The sequence below is a fragment of the Opisthorchis viverrini genome, assembly GCF_000715545.1.
Source record: "Opisthorchis viverrini unplaced genomic scaffold opera_v5_35, whole genome shotgun sequence".
Taxonomy (NCBI): Eukaryota; Metazoa; Platyhelminthes; class Trematoda; order Opisthorchiida; family Opisthorchiidae; genus Opisthorchis; species Opisthorchis viverrini.
The window spans coordinates 1,754,826-1,772,909 of NW_008751691.1; the positions used below are offsets into that span (position 1 = coordinate 1,754,826).

Sequence of the window (18,084 nt, forward strand, 5' to 3'; positions counted from 1 at the left end):
AGATATATATATATATATATATATATATACATGACTAAACGAACTTTATGGTTGCACGGCAGTTACGCATCAGTGGCGTCACTGATGTTGCTGTCTTTGATGATGATGATGATGAATAGTCTATCTGTTTGAGTTATTCCCTCTGTATTGCTATGTTGATTTCTTTCCTATTGTCCTGAGATGACCTCGTCCTTTCTGGCAGCTATAGCATTTTTCCAGGTTTTTAATTTCACATGCAGGTAGTTAGCATGGTCATGTGTCAACCTTATAGGTAATGCCATGTACGATAGAAGTCAGTCTTTGTCTTGTGAACCTTCAACGATCCGTATCGAATTCTCGTTCACAAGGCCAACAAAAGAATATTAAATAAGCCTTTTGAGGATCATAAGGGAAACTACTCACAAGGTTGCTGAAAACTCCTCGACAGCCCACGACCGGTTTCACCCTTCTTGGAGCCCGTCAAGTAGGCAGAGTCCCCGACATTCCGTCAACCTCATGTTCTACTTGAACCCAAATCGGACTGTTTTCGAGAAATACACTCATTCACAAGTCAGTTTGGTTTTTTGAGAATCACTCTCTAACACCGTCCCTCGCCCGGTTTGCCGGATTGTCTACGCGTTCCCAGGCTTCCCTTTGTTCTACAGTCTGCTGCTAATCGATCATCTGGTTTACTATTCTCCGTGGTTCATCGCATTGTCTCTAGCTCTCCCGATTCGTTCCGGGCGCAGTCCTTTCACAAAGCAAGGTCACTTGAGCAAAGCTAATGAATTCTTCCCACTTGGTGTTTACCAGCTTGCACCTTGTAGCAGCAGCAACCAACCAGCCACCAACACAACTCTACGAGTAACATCAACAATTGTTTACCCAAGATGCATTGGTGTGGATTTAAGCCAGCTGCTGTCAATTTCGGATTTCATCTTAGTTGGGTAATTGGATTACTGTTGCGGTGATTCACCGAACAATTATGTTAATTTAACTCGAAAAAGCAACTGCCGAGCAAAACAGTTTGGGAAGTACATTTCTTACCATCTCCGTGAGGACTTGCAGTTGGGATGCAGGGAACGGAAACTCGAAAATGTGCCTGAAATTTGTTCTTTCGGTTGAAGGTCGACGCTCCATAAATGAAGTGGTGCTTTACACTTTTAGAAACAGGATAGCATTACATCAAGAGAGGCCAGTCTTCTATGGATAACACTCTAGTGATAGTTTACCGATTAGGGCGCTAATTTATTGACGGCAGGTCCGTTGTTCGAACCCAATCCCAGCGTCCTGACTGCTCCTGTATAGGCTTGGGAACCCCCATCCTTCCTTTGGGTAGAGCTCCAGTGTTCTCTGTCAGCTACGACCCAGTGGGCAGGACCCACGACCCAGAGAGACCATTCCCGCCCATATTGATTTCTTTTTGGGCTGTGATTCGTTATTCTGATACCTGATCTTGCTTTCAGCAAGTTAACCGTAACTGAGATCGCGGCTTGTTCCCTATCCTTTCTCGAATAGAGTTTTTGAACACATCTCACAGCGAGACTCCATCCGGTCCCTTCTTATTTTGTGACACTTCAACCCAGTAACAATCCAAGATACTTTTGCTTCCACTTTGTGCACTGCATTCCATCTGTCCGTGTTTCATACCTCATGGCCCCTTCATCTATCGTTTCCTCTTTTTTTGCGTGCATGTGTAATTCGATGAGCGTAAACCTCGGTTACACTGCGGTATAGTTACCATGGTAACTAAGTCTACTGCTTGTGCCAATGGGACCATTGTGAGCCGCACGTGTCTGTGCGAGTGATTTGTTTGTCTGACCTGCACGTCCTACGTAGATTGTGGCTTTGCTGCTGGTGAATGTGTGCCATGTGGGAGAATGTGTTTGTTGACTTAGGACCGAATGAAAGCAGGTGCAGGGCCAAATCTTTTTGTGAAACTAAACAGTGTCTGACGTGTGTTAAGCCTGGTGTGAGGGCATGTACTTTTGACCACATATACCCAAGGTCAGGATAGCCCAATAGTTAGGAAGCGGACTCACTGACCGCAAGGTCCGTGGTTCGAATCCAATCCAGGCATTCCGACTGCTCTGGGCTTGAGAAAGCTGACAGTGTCTCGGCCCTCGTGCTTCCCTCGTGTGGCACCGAAAAGTGCTACATCTGGACTATTGTTATTCACCATTATTCGTATATGGGAGCGACGGCGTACGTGACGTCTAGCGGCCTATCACAAGATATTCCTCCGGGAAACTGGTGCATACCAAGATGAGTTTTGTTTTTAATTCTGTTCACATACAAACACCGATAGGTCGTGCAGTCCAGCGCTCAGTGGGATAAGAACGTCTCCACAATAGACTTGCTTGTAACGGCACCGGTTGTTGGACCCTGAACCGACATGGCTAAACTCAACACTAGCCTCTTTTTGGGTGCACGTTTGAGAAATGTCATCTGGGTTCCACCTGATTTGTGTCTGACGCTGATGGACTGACTCAGTCACGCACCCCACAGTGTGTATTTCAAGTCGGATATCCTAGTTGGTCATTGGTCAATCCACTGAGCTGGCCAATTTCATTGCATGATTCATCTTATCGAACAAGCCAGCGGCTATCCATGCTACCTTACTTCTGAAGAAAAAAAACTTTGCTGTTTGGGGTTTTGAGGCTGATTTTTTTAATTTTCGAAACGAGACTTGTAGCAAATATCTGATAAGCCAAGAACTAGAGCACTCATTCATTTCTTTATTAAGCTTGGCCAGCGAAGGCTTTGTTCCCGCGGCAACTATCTGACAACCAGTTTTGGTGCCCTATCTACTGAATGTCGAGGTTGCCATACTCCTAGTGTGAGCGCACTCATACGGAATATCTAAAAATGCATCACTGTCTGAAACACGCACCGATAAGCTGATATGACAAAAATTGCTTTCTCGTTTGGAATATAACCCAACTCCCCTTCCCCTTTACTCCGAAATGTTTTCTTGCAAAACTGAACCAGACCGTTCGCAAGCTTCCCGAGAAATCAAAGCAGGTTCGCTGAACATCGATGATATCTCAACTCAGTTCAGCTTGGTTTTCCGGCACGGTGGACTGACTGCCTTTCGGTTGGGTTCGAGCGGGGGGGGGGGGTTCGGGAGACTAACCTTCGTGTTCACCCCCTCTCTCTATGCGACTGTCTTTTAATCCTGCAATACATGACGCGATAAATCCCTCGGATGTGTGACTCATCCACACGAGCATTGTCATGCCCGCTCGCCCATTTATCACTCCCTTTCGTTGGCCAGATGGTTATCGCATGGCAGCGCCACCGTTGTTTATCACGGCCGTCCTTGCTGGCTCAAGGTTGGTTACTTTACATGCGCAGTCTGTTTGCAGACGATTTGACACGCACAAATAACCCACTTTTACCTACCGCCTTCGGTTAGCGTGGAATCATGAAATGAGGTGTGCTGCCGACATCACATGCCTTTGGTTGCTATGTCAACAGGTCTTGGAAGTGTCAATTGTGCAGAGGACTGAGCGCAGTTGATACATGTGCAAACACTCTGCAATAGCTGCGTGTTGACTGAAATGCAGGTGACAGTGAGCGATACGTCTGACCACACGACCACCGCAGTTAATCCGTCGAGCGAATCTCAAAAACAGGCGTGCGAAATAACTCTGTTGTGCGTACGCCACCGGTTCCCTGTTATCAAAGTGGTCAATACTGGCCATGAACGGTTCAAATAGCCGCCATAATCTTTTAGCTGTAGCACTCTTTCTGGTGTCTAGCTGCCAAGCTGACGGAAGGAAGAACGAGGACTGTGGTACTGCCAGGTTGCCCAGGTCTGGACAGGAAAAGTCAAGTTGCTGATGTTGGGTTCGAACCACGGATCTCCCGGTCCGCTATGAGCACAGTTACGTGGGACAAATCTTTCGTTCATTTTCAATTCAGATGGTCTTCACTATCCATCTAATTCCTCTGGTGCATGATAATCTTCGAGGTGTCTGATAATTGCTAAGCTTAGTTTCTCAACACCGGCCGGCCAACTGGGGTTCGAGATCAGATGTTACTCACTCCTATGAGTCGTATGAAACCAAGCTTAGTTTTTGATTCTGTTTCTACAAACTGACCTTCTCACCATTTTTAGCACTTCCGATGTATGCAACTCAAAGCTGCTGTGCCGTTGAGTATGATATTGGTAGTGACTTCTCAATCCGACCAAAAATTTCTTTGCGATCACCACAAATGTTGTTCTAACCACTGTGCTTGTAAGTAGATTTGAGTAGTATGCTATGCCCGGCGGTTGCTGGAATATTGATCTGCTTATGCAACCGGACAAGTGTTGTAGCTAGCTAACTATCTGACTTACTCAGTGCCGTTTTTTCGATGACATCTTCACATGATATTCAAGCGTGCTCAGCACAGACCTCTCCGAAACGTAACCACTCTCCAGATGAGGCAAAACGTCCCCCTCTCTCGTGGTGGTTCTTATTTCTTGGAGAGGCTGGATTACTTTAACGGCGGCGTGAGTTGATGGCGCAGACCATGGTAGGCATGGTTATACGCTGATCCCGACACAAAAATCTACCTTTATATGGCATTTCCCTCTGTTATACGAAGCATGGAGAGGAGCGGTGTGGGTGACCGATATCCAAGAAATTTTTTATCCTCATTTGTACAACCAGATGGGTCGACGTAGTCAAATGAGAACACAATGAAAGTGAACAAAAGTTGACACTGCTCTTCCACCGTATCAGTTCCGGTTGAGTGATCAACAAGTGGCCGTGGAGAAAAAAGTTGGGATGAAATTAGTCATGAGTGCAACGATTTCTTCTCAAAAAAGAGACTATATTGGGATAAGGGTAGACGTATCACCCACACTAGGTCGTGATTAACCGGAGATCCTTCATTTAAGTGGCCTCTTTTTTAGAAAGCTCTGTCTTTGAGAAGTCTGCTGAATTGCTGAGAATGTTGAGCGTAAATTAAGACTTAATTTTACCACTACGTACGCGCTATGTTACGATGAGTTTCCACACTACTGCTCAGAAACCAGGTTTGTCCTGATCACCTCTGTGTCCAATTTCCACTGTTCGTCACTTGGTTCATTTAACTACAGTGAGTAGAGTAGAATTTGACGATAAATCCATCCTTTTTAAGGGGCTAATAGACACGAATAATAGTCCCTCGATTGGGTGATCCATGATTTTTATGTGATGACCTCAAAAGACACTGGGGGTCCTTTATCACGAGTTGTAGAACTTTCATCACCCAATTAGCCTGATTGCGTTTTTCAGTAAGTCTTGTATGATGCTCCGCCTGCACTAATTTTGGATTGGTTCGCAAACAGCAAAAGTACTATTCAGAGTTTTGCTCCGTTTAGTTGTTCAGCGCCAACTGTTTTTTTTTCACGGTGATCACCTACCCTATCAGTGATCTGTCGTGAGCGTGACGTTGCTGTCAACCCATCAGACAGTTTTGGAATAGTATGTGAGTATTGCACATAATATCAGCAGTCTCCCCTTCTCGGACAGACTGTCTGCACCGAGAGATGGTGTTTGGATTATTATCGATCTTTTCTATTCTTCCGAAAGAGTTCGAGAGAGAGAGAGAGAGAACTTGTCACCGGTGTTTGTCTTTTGTCTGTTTCCTCAACCATTTGCTAAGTGATCAGTTTGACCCTTAAGGAGGCACTGAAGCTACACGTTCAAGGTACGAACGATTCTGAACCGGAGTTTTCGGCTTCTGATCAAATCTTCTTCTGTTTAAAGTTTTGTACTTCTGGATTGGTCAGCGTTTCCGAGCAACATTATTTTTACGGGCAAAGTTGAAGTGATTTTTCGCCGCGGCACATGCGGGAAACCCTTCAGGGGAATTGGACCACCCCCAACAAAGTTGCCTCGCTAGATGAACTAAGGAATCGCTTTTATTCGCATTCGCTACACCCAGGTGCAGGTGTGTCTGGTGACTGCTTGACTTTTCTATGATTACCGATCCTACTACGTCACGTGATGAGTCCCAATCAAGTAGAGACGCATGGTAACTGGTATTACTTCATAGACTTAATACACTACTCATAAGGTTGCTGAAAACCGATTTTGCCTTTCTTGGGGCCTTATGTACCAGTTCAGTTTGCGAATGTATGCGCGGGTGTTTGACTCCACAGTTGTCTGCTTTCTGTTCACGCACAAAGCGATCCAACTGCCACAACAGCAGCACTGTTCGGGCGATCATAGCCAACTATGGTAAATGAGTTCCAAGTATCCTACGCTTACAGCACTCAACCGAGAGGCTTCTGGGATAAAATCCAGCTCCTACGTTTCGATTACTTCTGCCCAAGTTTGGGAGAACTGGCAGTGTTTAAATCCATATAATTCATCCCTTTTGAATGACAGCTATTCACGGAAAGAACGCCACATCTAAACTATCTGAACTGACATCTACTGATCGCGTACCGTATTGATCCAATCGCTCCGATAATGATTGGGTTAGAATGTGATAGTTGCTTGGAGCTGTTCACTTAAAGAAGGTGTGCTTTGTATATTTGGGAGAGGTGTGTTCGCTTCCAGAAGATTCATTCGCTTCAACCGGGAATCGGCTAATCGATTTTGAAGAGGGAGCTCGAGTGGAGCACGCAATTTTTCACCCTTTTGGAAAGCTTGTTTGTTTTTTATGCGCGGTTTCCCAATCATTTCCGTGTTATGTGGCGCTTATCTACTTGGTCAGTCGTTTGCCTGGTTCCTCTCATTTTTCTCCTGCTGGTTCACAGGGCACATATTGTAGAAAAAAACTTTGTTTCCCGTGGGAATCACACGTTTTTGAGTATTGGACTCAGTTTTTAAACCAAACTATACGATACGCCACCAAATGTGACATTCGTTTATTGTCAACCTGTATGTGTTTGAACGTTTATGAACGTACTCTGAAGATTTCTCTTTGGTGCGATCATTCTGGTTTGTCCTCACCAAGGGGAGAAAGCACTGGACTTGAGTTCCACTCATATAAGCAATCATCAGCACTGTATATCGTCGTCTTCCGCAAAAACAAATGAATAAATCCTTTAGCTCTAGCACTCTTTTGGTGCCTAGCTGCCACACGAACGAGGCACGAGGTATGGGATAGTGCCAGGTCGCCCAAGCCTAGACAGTAGAAGTCGAGAGGCAGAGGTCGGGTTCGAACCGCGAACCTTCCGGTCAGTGAATTCGCGCTCCAACCACTTGGTCCATCTCGCTCATCTCGTCTTCCTTGCCAGGATTCGAAGCCCGGCCATCTGACAGTGTTCAATCCTTTGGTGTGGGCTAATCCGAATAGGTACGCTCAATAAAGGGGAAGGATCGAGGATACAGACATACGAGGTCATTGTCGACCGGTGAGCTGGCGTTCCTCATCAACATCTTGCACTTGCTTGGAGAATCGTTTTCGAAAGAAAAAAAACGGTTATCTAACTGCTATCACCTGATCCGATACGAGGATATCTACCGTATTTCTTCCGTTGTAGCCGCAAGCCTATCGAGTTTTACCAAAAAGGATTCGGTCTCAGTGTCGATAGGTTAAGAGGCCAGTCTTTGCAGGGCACATAACCCTACCTATCTGAATTGTTTGGTCAATCTCCCGGTGGTATACCGATTTTGTTTTATGTTTATTTTGATGCAATATCTGCCGAATGTTGCTCGTGTCTGTCCTGGAACAACTTTGAGTTCTATCTATGCCATCATCATCATTCACACGGATTCGTTTTGTGAGTGCATACTGACTGGTTTTTTGACACGCACGTTTTACGAGACGGCGCTTTGTTTGGTTACATCAGAGAAGGAGCCATTTTCTTATTCAGTGCACCACCTATCGCCTATGCCAATTGGCACTTGTCCAACACACACTTAGCATGGTCTTTATGCTGATAAGTTTTCAATTTCTGGCAAAGGGGACATGGTGTTGTTGTCTTGTGGTTTTCCAATTCATTTTTAGCGTCCACACTTGGTTGATTAGCCAGACGTGTCCATCTGCGCTACCTGAGCTACACACATTTTCCTCTATAGGTTTATTCCTTGTTACCCTCCGATTGAATTCATAGAAAATGATCGGTTGGGTTCTACTGGGTACTCAGTAGTTAGAGTCATTCTTGAATGGTCCCGCACCGATGATGTCTCTTCGATTGGGAACATAACTTTTCCAATCCACTTGCCAAGCTCGGTGAACAGACCAACATCCAGTAAGTACACTCGAGCTACTCATATTCGTCAAGGATGCCTGGTCCATATGGGCTTGTTGTCAAAATCCGCTCGAGAGGTCATGTTCCTTGTGGGGCAAAAAGCTCGCTTCTCTAAGCAGTCAACTTTGTTTTTATCACGTCTTAGTCCGTTTTCTGACGTTCTGCGTGAGCCATTTCAGGTTAAGACCTCATGGTTAGACAACAAGTGTCAAGATGTCGACCGGATGCGTACTGTTCATGCTACGAACTGCTCCAATTTCTCCCAGACTACTGTGGTCCCGCTTTTCGCAACCGCTCATCAGCTAAACGGAACTACAAAATCTGTTTTGAATGTGTGTGTTGCCTTTGAGGTCTGTTTGACCTTGAAATTTATATGAGCGGAGACAGGCCTGCTTGCTACGCGAGACCCTGGCTACATACCATAGTTTTAAATATTTTCAAGGCTGCTTTGTAAGGGCATTCCTAATTTGTTTAAGCCAGCCAGGGTGCAATCATACCTTGAGACAGAGCGAAACGATCGTATTGATGAGATGAAGCAATACCATCCTCAAACCAGTCTACCATTATATGTGTGGAGGGTTTTGGGGAGCGGAAAACGGTCCATCCTTCATTTGACTGGCAAGTTGTTTGATTTAAAATTCAAAATTCGGCAATCGCGAAGCAACCACTGCAAGTCCCCGATATGCTGACCGAAGCAACCGTAAGTTTACGTCTGTGGATAAAAATGCATCGCCCAAAGCTGAGTAGGAGAACCTAAACACAGTAAACATAGTTTCAGTTTGCGGCACACTGTCAGTAGTCCCAACCTTTTAGCCTCTTTGAGGTGAGACAGGGATCTGTTCGTCTACCCTCTCTATAGTGTTTATTCTTTGAGCTTGGATTGGTTCTGAAGAGAGCACAAGCAAACTACGAAATAGTTTTTATCGATCTGTCGAAAGTTTGAAAGTTGACGCCTTACTGGTGTCGTTGGAAGCACAACCCGGGTTGTTTATAGTAGATCAGATCATTATGGAGTGAAGTCTTGACTGGTTGTTTGCACTTGAACATTGGCAGTGAGCGCGGTTCGAGCGTAAACAAATAGGGTGAGTAGTAGTCAACATTAGACAGCAGGCATCTATCCCAGCTTGATTCCATTGGATGAAGTGTTCGCTAGTCTCTCCAAAGTGTGCCGTTTGAACCCCAGATAAATGGGGGGAAAAACGAGCTGTTTATCAACCGTTCGTTTTTTCCGAAGCCGTTGGAATAACCAAATCTAGGGGGGGGGGTAACGATCGGAAAACCAATGAATTTGTCATTCCACTTGCAGTTGATCCCACCAACTTCTTTGTTATTTTTGGCTCGGAAACTATTTCGCTTGTGAACGGATAGAAAAAAGCTTGACGCGAATATGGTGGGACATTTGTTCTGTGGCTCTAATGATATATTGATTTCAAACCCGTTACATTTGCGGTGAAGCAAGGAAGCAAGCACCCCTGGGCATTTTGTGACGACTGCAGTTCATTTATCTGTCTAGTGATACACATAACTGGGACGAACGGTATTGAACACAATCATGTAATGAATGGGCAAAATAAGTTCACAAAGTGAAAAAAACGTTTTGGATACTTTTCGAAGCTATTCCATTTTCAGGAGTAGTGTGGTTAGATGCAGATATGACGTTATCTGTATACCAAGCGTTCAAGCCTTCAGGGGAGCGACATTTCTGATTGTAAAGTACAAAATCATTCCTCATGCGCCATGTCGCACCAAGTAAACTTGGGTTGAATTCATTTGCTGTCGTTGGGTATTTGACAGTGTTTTCGTAAAACCCCTGGAGAGGATATATTTTGCGATTGGGGGCTACTTTGGGTTTCGCGACGGGTGTAATTTATTGCAGTTGATGTTCATCAGTGATGCGTGACTTGTCGTTGGCTGATCCGCAGACGTGAAGCTTCCTGGAACTGGCGAAACACACGCATTTGCAAACAAATTTGGTTTTTCGAGAGACTCACCTGGAACCCTCTCTCGTGTGTGATGTGTCCAGGCAACCGAATGTGCGGCACCAGGCCGCCTCACATACATGTATATATGTAATGCACTACTCACAAGGTTGCTGAAAATTCTTCGACAGCCCACGACCGGTTTTACCCTTCTTGGGGCTCATCAGGTAGGTGCAATTCCCGAGTTTCCGACAACCTTATGTTCTACCTCGAACTGCCTCATTGATCGAGGTTAATCTTGCCTTGACGAGCAGGATACTTTCTGATCATTCTCGAAGTGGACACTGGGTTCTATGCACGCTCAAACTGTGTAGTATATAAGGTTAAAACTTGAGTTCAAATCCGACTGATTACTTTACCGAATTTCGTGTAATGAAAATATCAAATTGTTCAGTAGTTATACCATTACTACCCGGGTAAAATGAAGTGGGATACAAGTGGCCTAATCCGTCGGAGCGGACACAAAAAGTGTTGACTAAACTGCGCTATTCGCGCAAATTTTCACGGCGCACTGGATGTTTGGACGGGGATTTGAGCTGCCACTAGTTAGTCGCGTCCAGATATCGCTCCTGTGACCAGACACGCTTCAGTCTATTGCCCCAATCGAATGAACCGTTTCCGATTGGTCCACCTGATTGCACATGGTAAAAGATTAATCCCTCTATAAACATTCACATCATCGGGCATTGCGGACAAAAAGCGGTTCTCTGAGAAAAGCGCTTGGATATGTGGGAACCTCGACTACCACAACATTTGAGCTTAGTTTATGTAATTCGAGTTACCTGACCAAATGTTCTCCATCTGCCTTAGGACTTTATTACGACGTCGATCGATACTCACTCGTTCACTCAGTCCTGCCCGGCCATGCCCTTACCGTCTACCGCCACATTTCAAACCATAAAACGATTCCATATATCGATTTCATTGGCGGTCTTATACTTGTGGCACTGGTTTTGGTCTGCCTTATTGGACAAACTTATTGGCGCAAACTGGCCGTTAGTCTCTCGGACTGAACAGTTCCTCAGTGTGTACGTGAAGTTGTTCGCTCATTTTGTGATTGGATAAAGTGAATGATGGCTCCTCAGGACAGTTCAGCGGTTAAGTGTCAGCCTTAGGTCATAACGTTGTTTGAAGTACCAAAGAATTGAATCCGACAGTTTCTCCTACACCGCATTAGTTTATGTAGTCAAATGGAAAAGGTGACAGCTGTAGCACCCTTTCGTTGCCTAACTGCCAGGACACCCGAAGCAAGCACGAGGGTTGCCCAAGCCTAGACAGGGGAAGTCGAGAGGCAGAGATTGGGTTCGAACCGCGGACCTTCCGGTCGGTGAATTCGCGCTCTAACCACTGAGCCGTCTCGCCCCACTTGGTTAAAACCGTCCGCTCAAGCATATCTGTGGTTGCACATCAAAACAAGCACACATTACCTGGTCTGACAGTATGGCGGTAGACCTCAGTGATGCAGCCACTTACATTCATTACCGCAACCTCATCTCGCTGGATAGGGGGGGGGGCTCTAAGCTGGATATTTTGATGTGCAATTAATCAGGAATCACCATCATGTGCACCAGTGATGACACACACAGCTCACTGTTTTCAACACTCTTCAAGCTTTCACACCATTGTCTTGAGCTGTTAACAGGCTTGTAAAGTTAGTAAACTGTTCACGAGCGTCTTCGTGTGAAGCACTGAAACGGTTTGTGCGGTCTCATGTGCGTTTGTGAGTCATGCATTGGTAACAAGCATCTTGCATAACCGCTTCGTATAGGTTTCCGATGAACTTCCTCCCACATACTGAGGAGGCATGTATTACACCATCTGCCTATCTATTTGGTTAACTAAATCGCGCATTCTTGCTGCTTGTTTTAGTGAACAACACACGAACTTTATGCCTGTAGGCTGGCTAAAAATCGATACATTGCTTTGATTGCACGTGATCATCCGTTCAATACCCTTACTTCACACACGTATCTTCTGTGGTCTCAGAATGTTCATAGTAGCCTACGTTTATGCATTCCATTTTATGGCCATCCAACACCGAAGCGTACTCGTAGAGTTTCAGATTTGTGTGTCAACGCTGCTCCTTGGAAGATAACCAGGTTAGTCGACTAGATCAGCTCACAAAGGTGTTTTCCCTAGAAAACTTCGTTTTCACCCTTTTCTCAGTGAGTGTAGCTCAGTAGCATCAGAACGGTCATAAATATGGAATCAGTGTATTATCAGGGGACATAATCTTGATACTATAACTATTCGGAAGGTTTACTATACTAATAACGATGTGGTTGTTGTCCCGAGTTAAAACGTCAAATATTCCAACCAAAATAAACGCACATCCGTTTGGAATGCACTTTGCACTTAAAAAGTGCAAATCGTCCTGGGTTTGGAAAAAGACAGCATACCAGCTGGCCAGTGCATCGTCCCCGTTAGTTAGATCGATAATTCGTAATGTATTTTTAGATGGGTTGGTCTCGTGCTTTTGTTTCCGTTGAGAGATGAAGCTGGCCTACTTCTGGTCGGCTTATTGAAACCAAACAATTTCGAAAAGGGTGTTCTCCCCATAAGCTTATTAACGGATGCCCACTTTATGGACTTCATAATAGTGTTAGGCTCGACGCTTTCGATGTGTTTGCGAGGCCTGCATCTCGATCACCATACCGCACTGGGGTCGGCCATTTTTACAGTGGAAGATAAGACGCCAACAATCGTGGAATCCAACTCCAGGATGCACTTAAACAGCAGCGAATTAGGAAGCTAAACTATTGGGGAGCCGTCAGAAACGCTCCCATCAGCATTCGATCATAGTAACAACTCAGTTGGCCTGGGTAAGATACACGGTGTCCTGACCTCCCTCTGAGCCTATGCCGAAAAAAAGCTGATACGAACATGAAACTCTCCTAACGGCTTCTACTTGGCGTAACCCTGGGAACTAAGACTGGGTGTGAGCACTGCCTGTACAGTTCATCACGTGATCATGTTTTCAAACATTTTATTCGTAATGTGAATCCAGGGGAGGGATGAATCAATGGTTAGATCGCGAATCCACTGACTGGAAGGTCCGAGGTTTGAACCCGACCTCTGCCTTTCGACTTCCCTTGTCTAGGCTCGGGCAACCTGGTAGTATCCCGGCCCTCGTGCTTCGTTCTGGTGGCATGGCAGCTAGGCACCGAAAGGGTGTTGCGGCTGAAGGATTTCGGATAACTTGGTCAACCGGGGTGTGACCTGTCCGCCGAACTTCGGCTTCTATAAGTTTCCAAGACGTTGAAGACCCTTCGTCTTGAGGTCGGGTGTAAACTGACTGAAAAGACCACTGGACTAGAAACGACTTATTTTTGTGTGTTCCGCCCACTTTGCATTGGCTACTTGTGTTTCGTTTCAGAGCGCTATCTTGATTGTTAATTAATTAGTAAATAATGATAACCGTTGAGCCTTTCGATGCTTAGCCGCTACGCCACCCGAAGGAAACACAAAAGCTGAGATACTACTACCAGTTTGCCGAAGTCTAGACAGGAGCAATCAAGATGCTGAGGTTGAGTTCGAACCTCATACTCTGCGGTCATTAAGTTGGCGCCTTAACCACTGAACTTACGGGTGAGATGGCCCAAGTGGTTAGATCGCGAATTTACTGATCGAAAGGTCCGTGGTTCGAGCCCGTCCTCTGCCTCTCGACTCCCTCTGTCTGGGCTTGGGCAACCTGACAGTATCCCAGCCCTCGTGCAACCTGCGGGTGGCAGTTAGGCACCAAAACAGTGCTGCCGCTGAACGATTTTCATATCAGCTCGATCGCTAATGTCCTACCTGAGTTCTATCTTTGTGTTGTCCTCGGGCTTTGTACGGTGCTTTCCGGTGGAAATTTGATGAGGCATTTCGGTGACCGAGTTGAATTGAGTTGATTCACCATTCGACGGTGCTCAAGTTGTGCCAACTAAGAATATTTCACTAGAAATCGTGAAGAGAAACGTTCGAAACTGAACTTGCGCATGCCTGACGTAATTCATTTTTCAAAAGATTTTATTACGTTGATTACCACGGGAGTCGTTTGCTTCAGTGTGGAAATTTTCAGCCACACATAAAATTTTTATTGCGAATAGTCGAGACAAAGCAGTGATGTCCGAAATACGAGTTTTGTTGCCTGTTCCGAACCACAATATCTGCTTTCGCTGGAGGATGACTGTTGCAAAAGTTGAAACGTAAAAAAGAGGTTTCATTGCAGTTTTTATATGGAGGCCAGCTGCTCTTGTACCGTTCAAGTGGCATTCCCCGATAGCGATAACCTTGCAGACTCTCCGAAGGATTGGCTTGAAGAGACTTCTTCTGGAGGGCTACTGTATACATGCCTTACACAAAAGGTGTTACTTCAGTCCAGTCGACCGAATGAACAGCAAAACTGTTCACTCACTCCTCTGCATACAGCTCGCCATAATCTCTCTAATTTTAGAAAATCTGAGCTTGAGATAGCTCACTTACTGATCGGATGATCCGTAGTTCGAACCCAACCCTAACATTCCTACTGTTCCCATGTAAGCTTGACCAAACTAACAGTGTTTCAGCTCTCGTGCTTCCCTCGAACAGCCAAGCGACTAGATTTCTATCACAAAGTCTTTGCCAAGGTTTCGTTGCTGCCAGCCTTTTGTCATCAACAGAATTTCAACGCAGTGATAAATAGGCTTAATGGTATGCTGCTTGGAACTTCTCTTTGCTGCCTTTAGCAACTCGGTACTGGCAGAGCTCCCGGGATTTTAGCTCATGCGTGGACGATATTAGCCCTCAGGGGTGTGAAATGTTTTGAATACCCTAAATTAATAGTAATAATAACACTCGTTCATCTTCCAGTACCCACCTGTCGTGCCACCAGACGGAAACACTGGGGCTGAGATACTGCTCAACCCCAGACATGAGCGGTTGAAATGCTGATGTAGGGTTCGAATCAGGGTCCCTTCTGTCACTAAGTTCTCCGCTTATAACCACTGAGCTATCTCCCGCGCAGTCCGGTATTTGCCGAACACCTGCAGGCTGCAAAGCGCTACGAGGAAGCTCATACCCGTACAGCGACCAATCGTCTCAGCAAATGTCCATACAATTTTATGGTAAACTGATCTAAACAAGGTGATTCTTTGAACAGAAAAGGTCAGGACAGTCATTTTTACTGACACTTGCCCTCCGGCATAGCGTCAGTCTATCCGTGCCGATGGATTTGATACATTTAGTTCGTCCTCTTGGAACGAACAAGCTAATGAGGCTGTATGGGTTACACCGTCTATTACGCGTACTTCACCCGTCACAATGCCGTCCACTTTGCCGAGGTCCCCAAAATCGATATTCCTGGAACTAGGACATATAAGCAGCACTGATGACTAGCAGGCTTAAAACCTGATTTTACGTAAGCAGCACTGATGACTATCACATGACTAGCAGGCTTAAAACCTGATTTTACAGTACTGATGAACGGTGGAGAGCCTTTTGCTGCCAAGTTGTTACTAGCAAACACGAATTCAGCAGTTACGGCCATTAGGTATGATAGTAAACACAGTTTCTAAAAACTGAATATTCTCGCGCATCCTCTTGAACTTTTCTAAACATTCGCCGACTGTTACACAAATGTAAACGAAAACTGCGAAGCGGTCCCAAAATCTCCATAACAAACTTCACCTTCCAGAAGATGCGGGGACGGAGCTTGGACACCAGACCATAGACTACTCATATTCTCCATCAGTAGTATATACCATTACACTCGTACTTTTTGCGACTATCCTTCCGGTAGGGGATGCGGTGCGAGGTTCGCTTCAAAGACAAGTTCACACCAGTGGATGTATATTCTAACCAGTGCTGTGCATGCACTACCTGAACCAGTGGTCTCGGTGCCACTCACATGTTTGCCAACATCCGTCTGGATATTACGCAGTTTATTTTCATGTCTGGGTTACCGCACTTCAACATAGCTACACCAAAACGCGGACACACGGATGGAGACCAGCAAAGCCCGACTTTGATTCACTTCACCAGTGTTTCGGTTAGGTTGTCAGTCAGCTTTCGAAAGTTGCTTATGTGATCGACCAAAATCTGAACATAGGCTTGAGACATTAGCATACGGGTATTCGTCATTTGTGCATAGACTGTAGGAACAGATACGTGACTCATTGTTTGTACGCCATGCCTCAAGTGTGTTTGATTGGTTGATTGATGCGTGTTTGATTTGATTGTTTATTGATACAGCAAGTGTCAAATGGCGGGTGGTCAAGTCCAAGAGTTTCCGAAAGAGAGGCAGGAGATTTTGACGAAGTTGTGTTGGCTGATTTTGCGTCCAAACCTGTCAGCTCAACAGCAACTGTCAGGCCACTTTGGCGCCGGTTATGTCTTGTTCGATACGTGTGGTATGCACATGATAGGTACTATGATTGACGAGTTATATTGCTTGATGTTGAATGGCTTGAGATAATCACAGAAGCATACTGGAGAAGGTGAACTTGATACTATCGGTCAGGTAAATTTACTGAAACGTTATCAGTGAACTACCGAAAGTGGTGCACAACGGGAACAGCTATCCTCGCTACACATCGTATACCGTTCCGTGGGGACTTTTGAATTCCTTCCAAAACCTTGTGGTGAAGGTGATGGTTTTCCTGTCAGTCGCACTTAGCTACTCCGTTTTTTTCGTGTTGATCAAGTTATCTGGAAGACGATAGCTCAGCGGAAAACACGCAAACCGATTTCCGTTTCGTAAACCACTTTGTTGTGAGCCAGCATCGCATAAGTAATTTGTCGTGAGGCGGTTTATCGCCTGACCAGTTCGTTTTGAATCGATTCAAACAACGTCAGTCGGACAGTTGGGCAATGCGCGCCAAAAGCAATTAAGATCGCCAAAATACCTATGCATCTCTTACGCTGTCAGTTAGAATAGTTTCCACATTTTGTGTCCAGATAAAATGATAGAGCTGAAGCTGGTTATCTGAGTCGGTCTTGTAACCATGGCTGGTCCCAATGTCAATACTCCGTTGTCTACCGTATCCAATCCGTTTTTTTAATCGCAAACTAACCATTATTTCGTTGGATCGACAACACGCGGCTGAATTCAACTGAGCGACCTGGTTGGGCACACAAATGCGCCTTGGATTGTTACAGTCCTTGTTCGAAACGTACAATGTACCCAGTTTTGTCAAAGCGCACTCATCCCCATCCGCGAGGCATCCTAGCGAAAACATGCATTTTAGCTTTTTAAGGCTACACTAACGGTGGACTTTGTGTATCTGATGACGGATGGAATCATGTTGGTACCTAAAGAAGGACTCTCCTCTGACGCCTTATTCATTTTCCTTGAACTATACTCGGAATTCCGATTGTGAGAATCCAGCATGATAACATAAACCCCGTTAAAAAGCTTCCTAGAATGGAGTGAATCTTTCTTTTCCGGCCTGAAAACAGCTTCTTGATCAGTTTTCAGAATGTAAAAGTCTCATAGAGAAGCTCAGAACCATGAAGACTGTTGTACTTCGCTACCCAAGTATGTGAAGGTAGTTGAAACGTTTCACCTTATTCCACTTTAATTGAGTCATGGGGTCGTGGAAGAAGTAGGGTAGCTTTCTTGACTACTTTGTACATGTGCAGAAATTTCTATTGAGTATTACCATATCTCACATCATCACGAATCAATAAGCAGCTCGAAGGAAGGATAATTTTACTGGATGTGTGAAACTTCCTTCTAAGGAGTCATCACTTGATGAGGCAGACAATACGTGACCATGTGATATGGTTTTCATTAGTGAAAGATGAGTGGTGCTGTATCGTGTCTAAGTGAGAACTAATCACATTGCTGTCGGCCACTCATGGCCAAGCGGTAGTGTCCGATCATTGGTTAGAAGGTCGCTGGTTCCAGGCTCTCTGCAGTTTCTTGAGGTGCGTACTGCTGATGATTCCCAATAAGGATGAAACAGCTGTACAGTGCTTCTCGGC

At 45.2% G+C, this 18,084-nt stretch overlaps 2 protein-coding genes across 2 annotated transcripts in view; one reads left to right on the forward strand and one right to left on the reverse strand.

Annotated features, from left to right (window-relative positions):
* Positions 1-10,304, reverse strand: part of T265_02754 (hypothetical protein) — a gene marked incomplete at both ends in the record, with an annotated part of 11,739 nt that extends 1,435 nt beyond the window's left edge. The window contains 3 exons of the mRNA XM_009167069.1: positions 3,728-3,857; positions 7,054-7,268; positions 10,247-10,304. Of these exons, the coding sequence (XP_009165333.1) occupies positions 3,728-3,857; positions 7,054-7,268; positions 10,247-10,304 (403 nt within the window). The remainder of the gene's footprint in view (positions 1-3,727; positions 3,858-7,053; positions 7,269-10,246) is intronic.
* The window catches only part of T265_02753 (hypothetical protein), a gene marked incomplete at both ends in the record, with an annotated part of 101,409 nt that overhangs the window by 15,345 nt on the left and 67,980 nt on the right, over positions 1-18,084 (forward strand). The gene's annotated exons all lie outside the window — the stretch shown is intronic.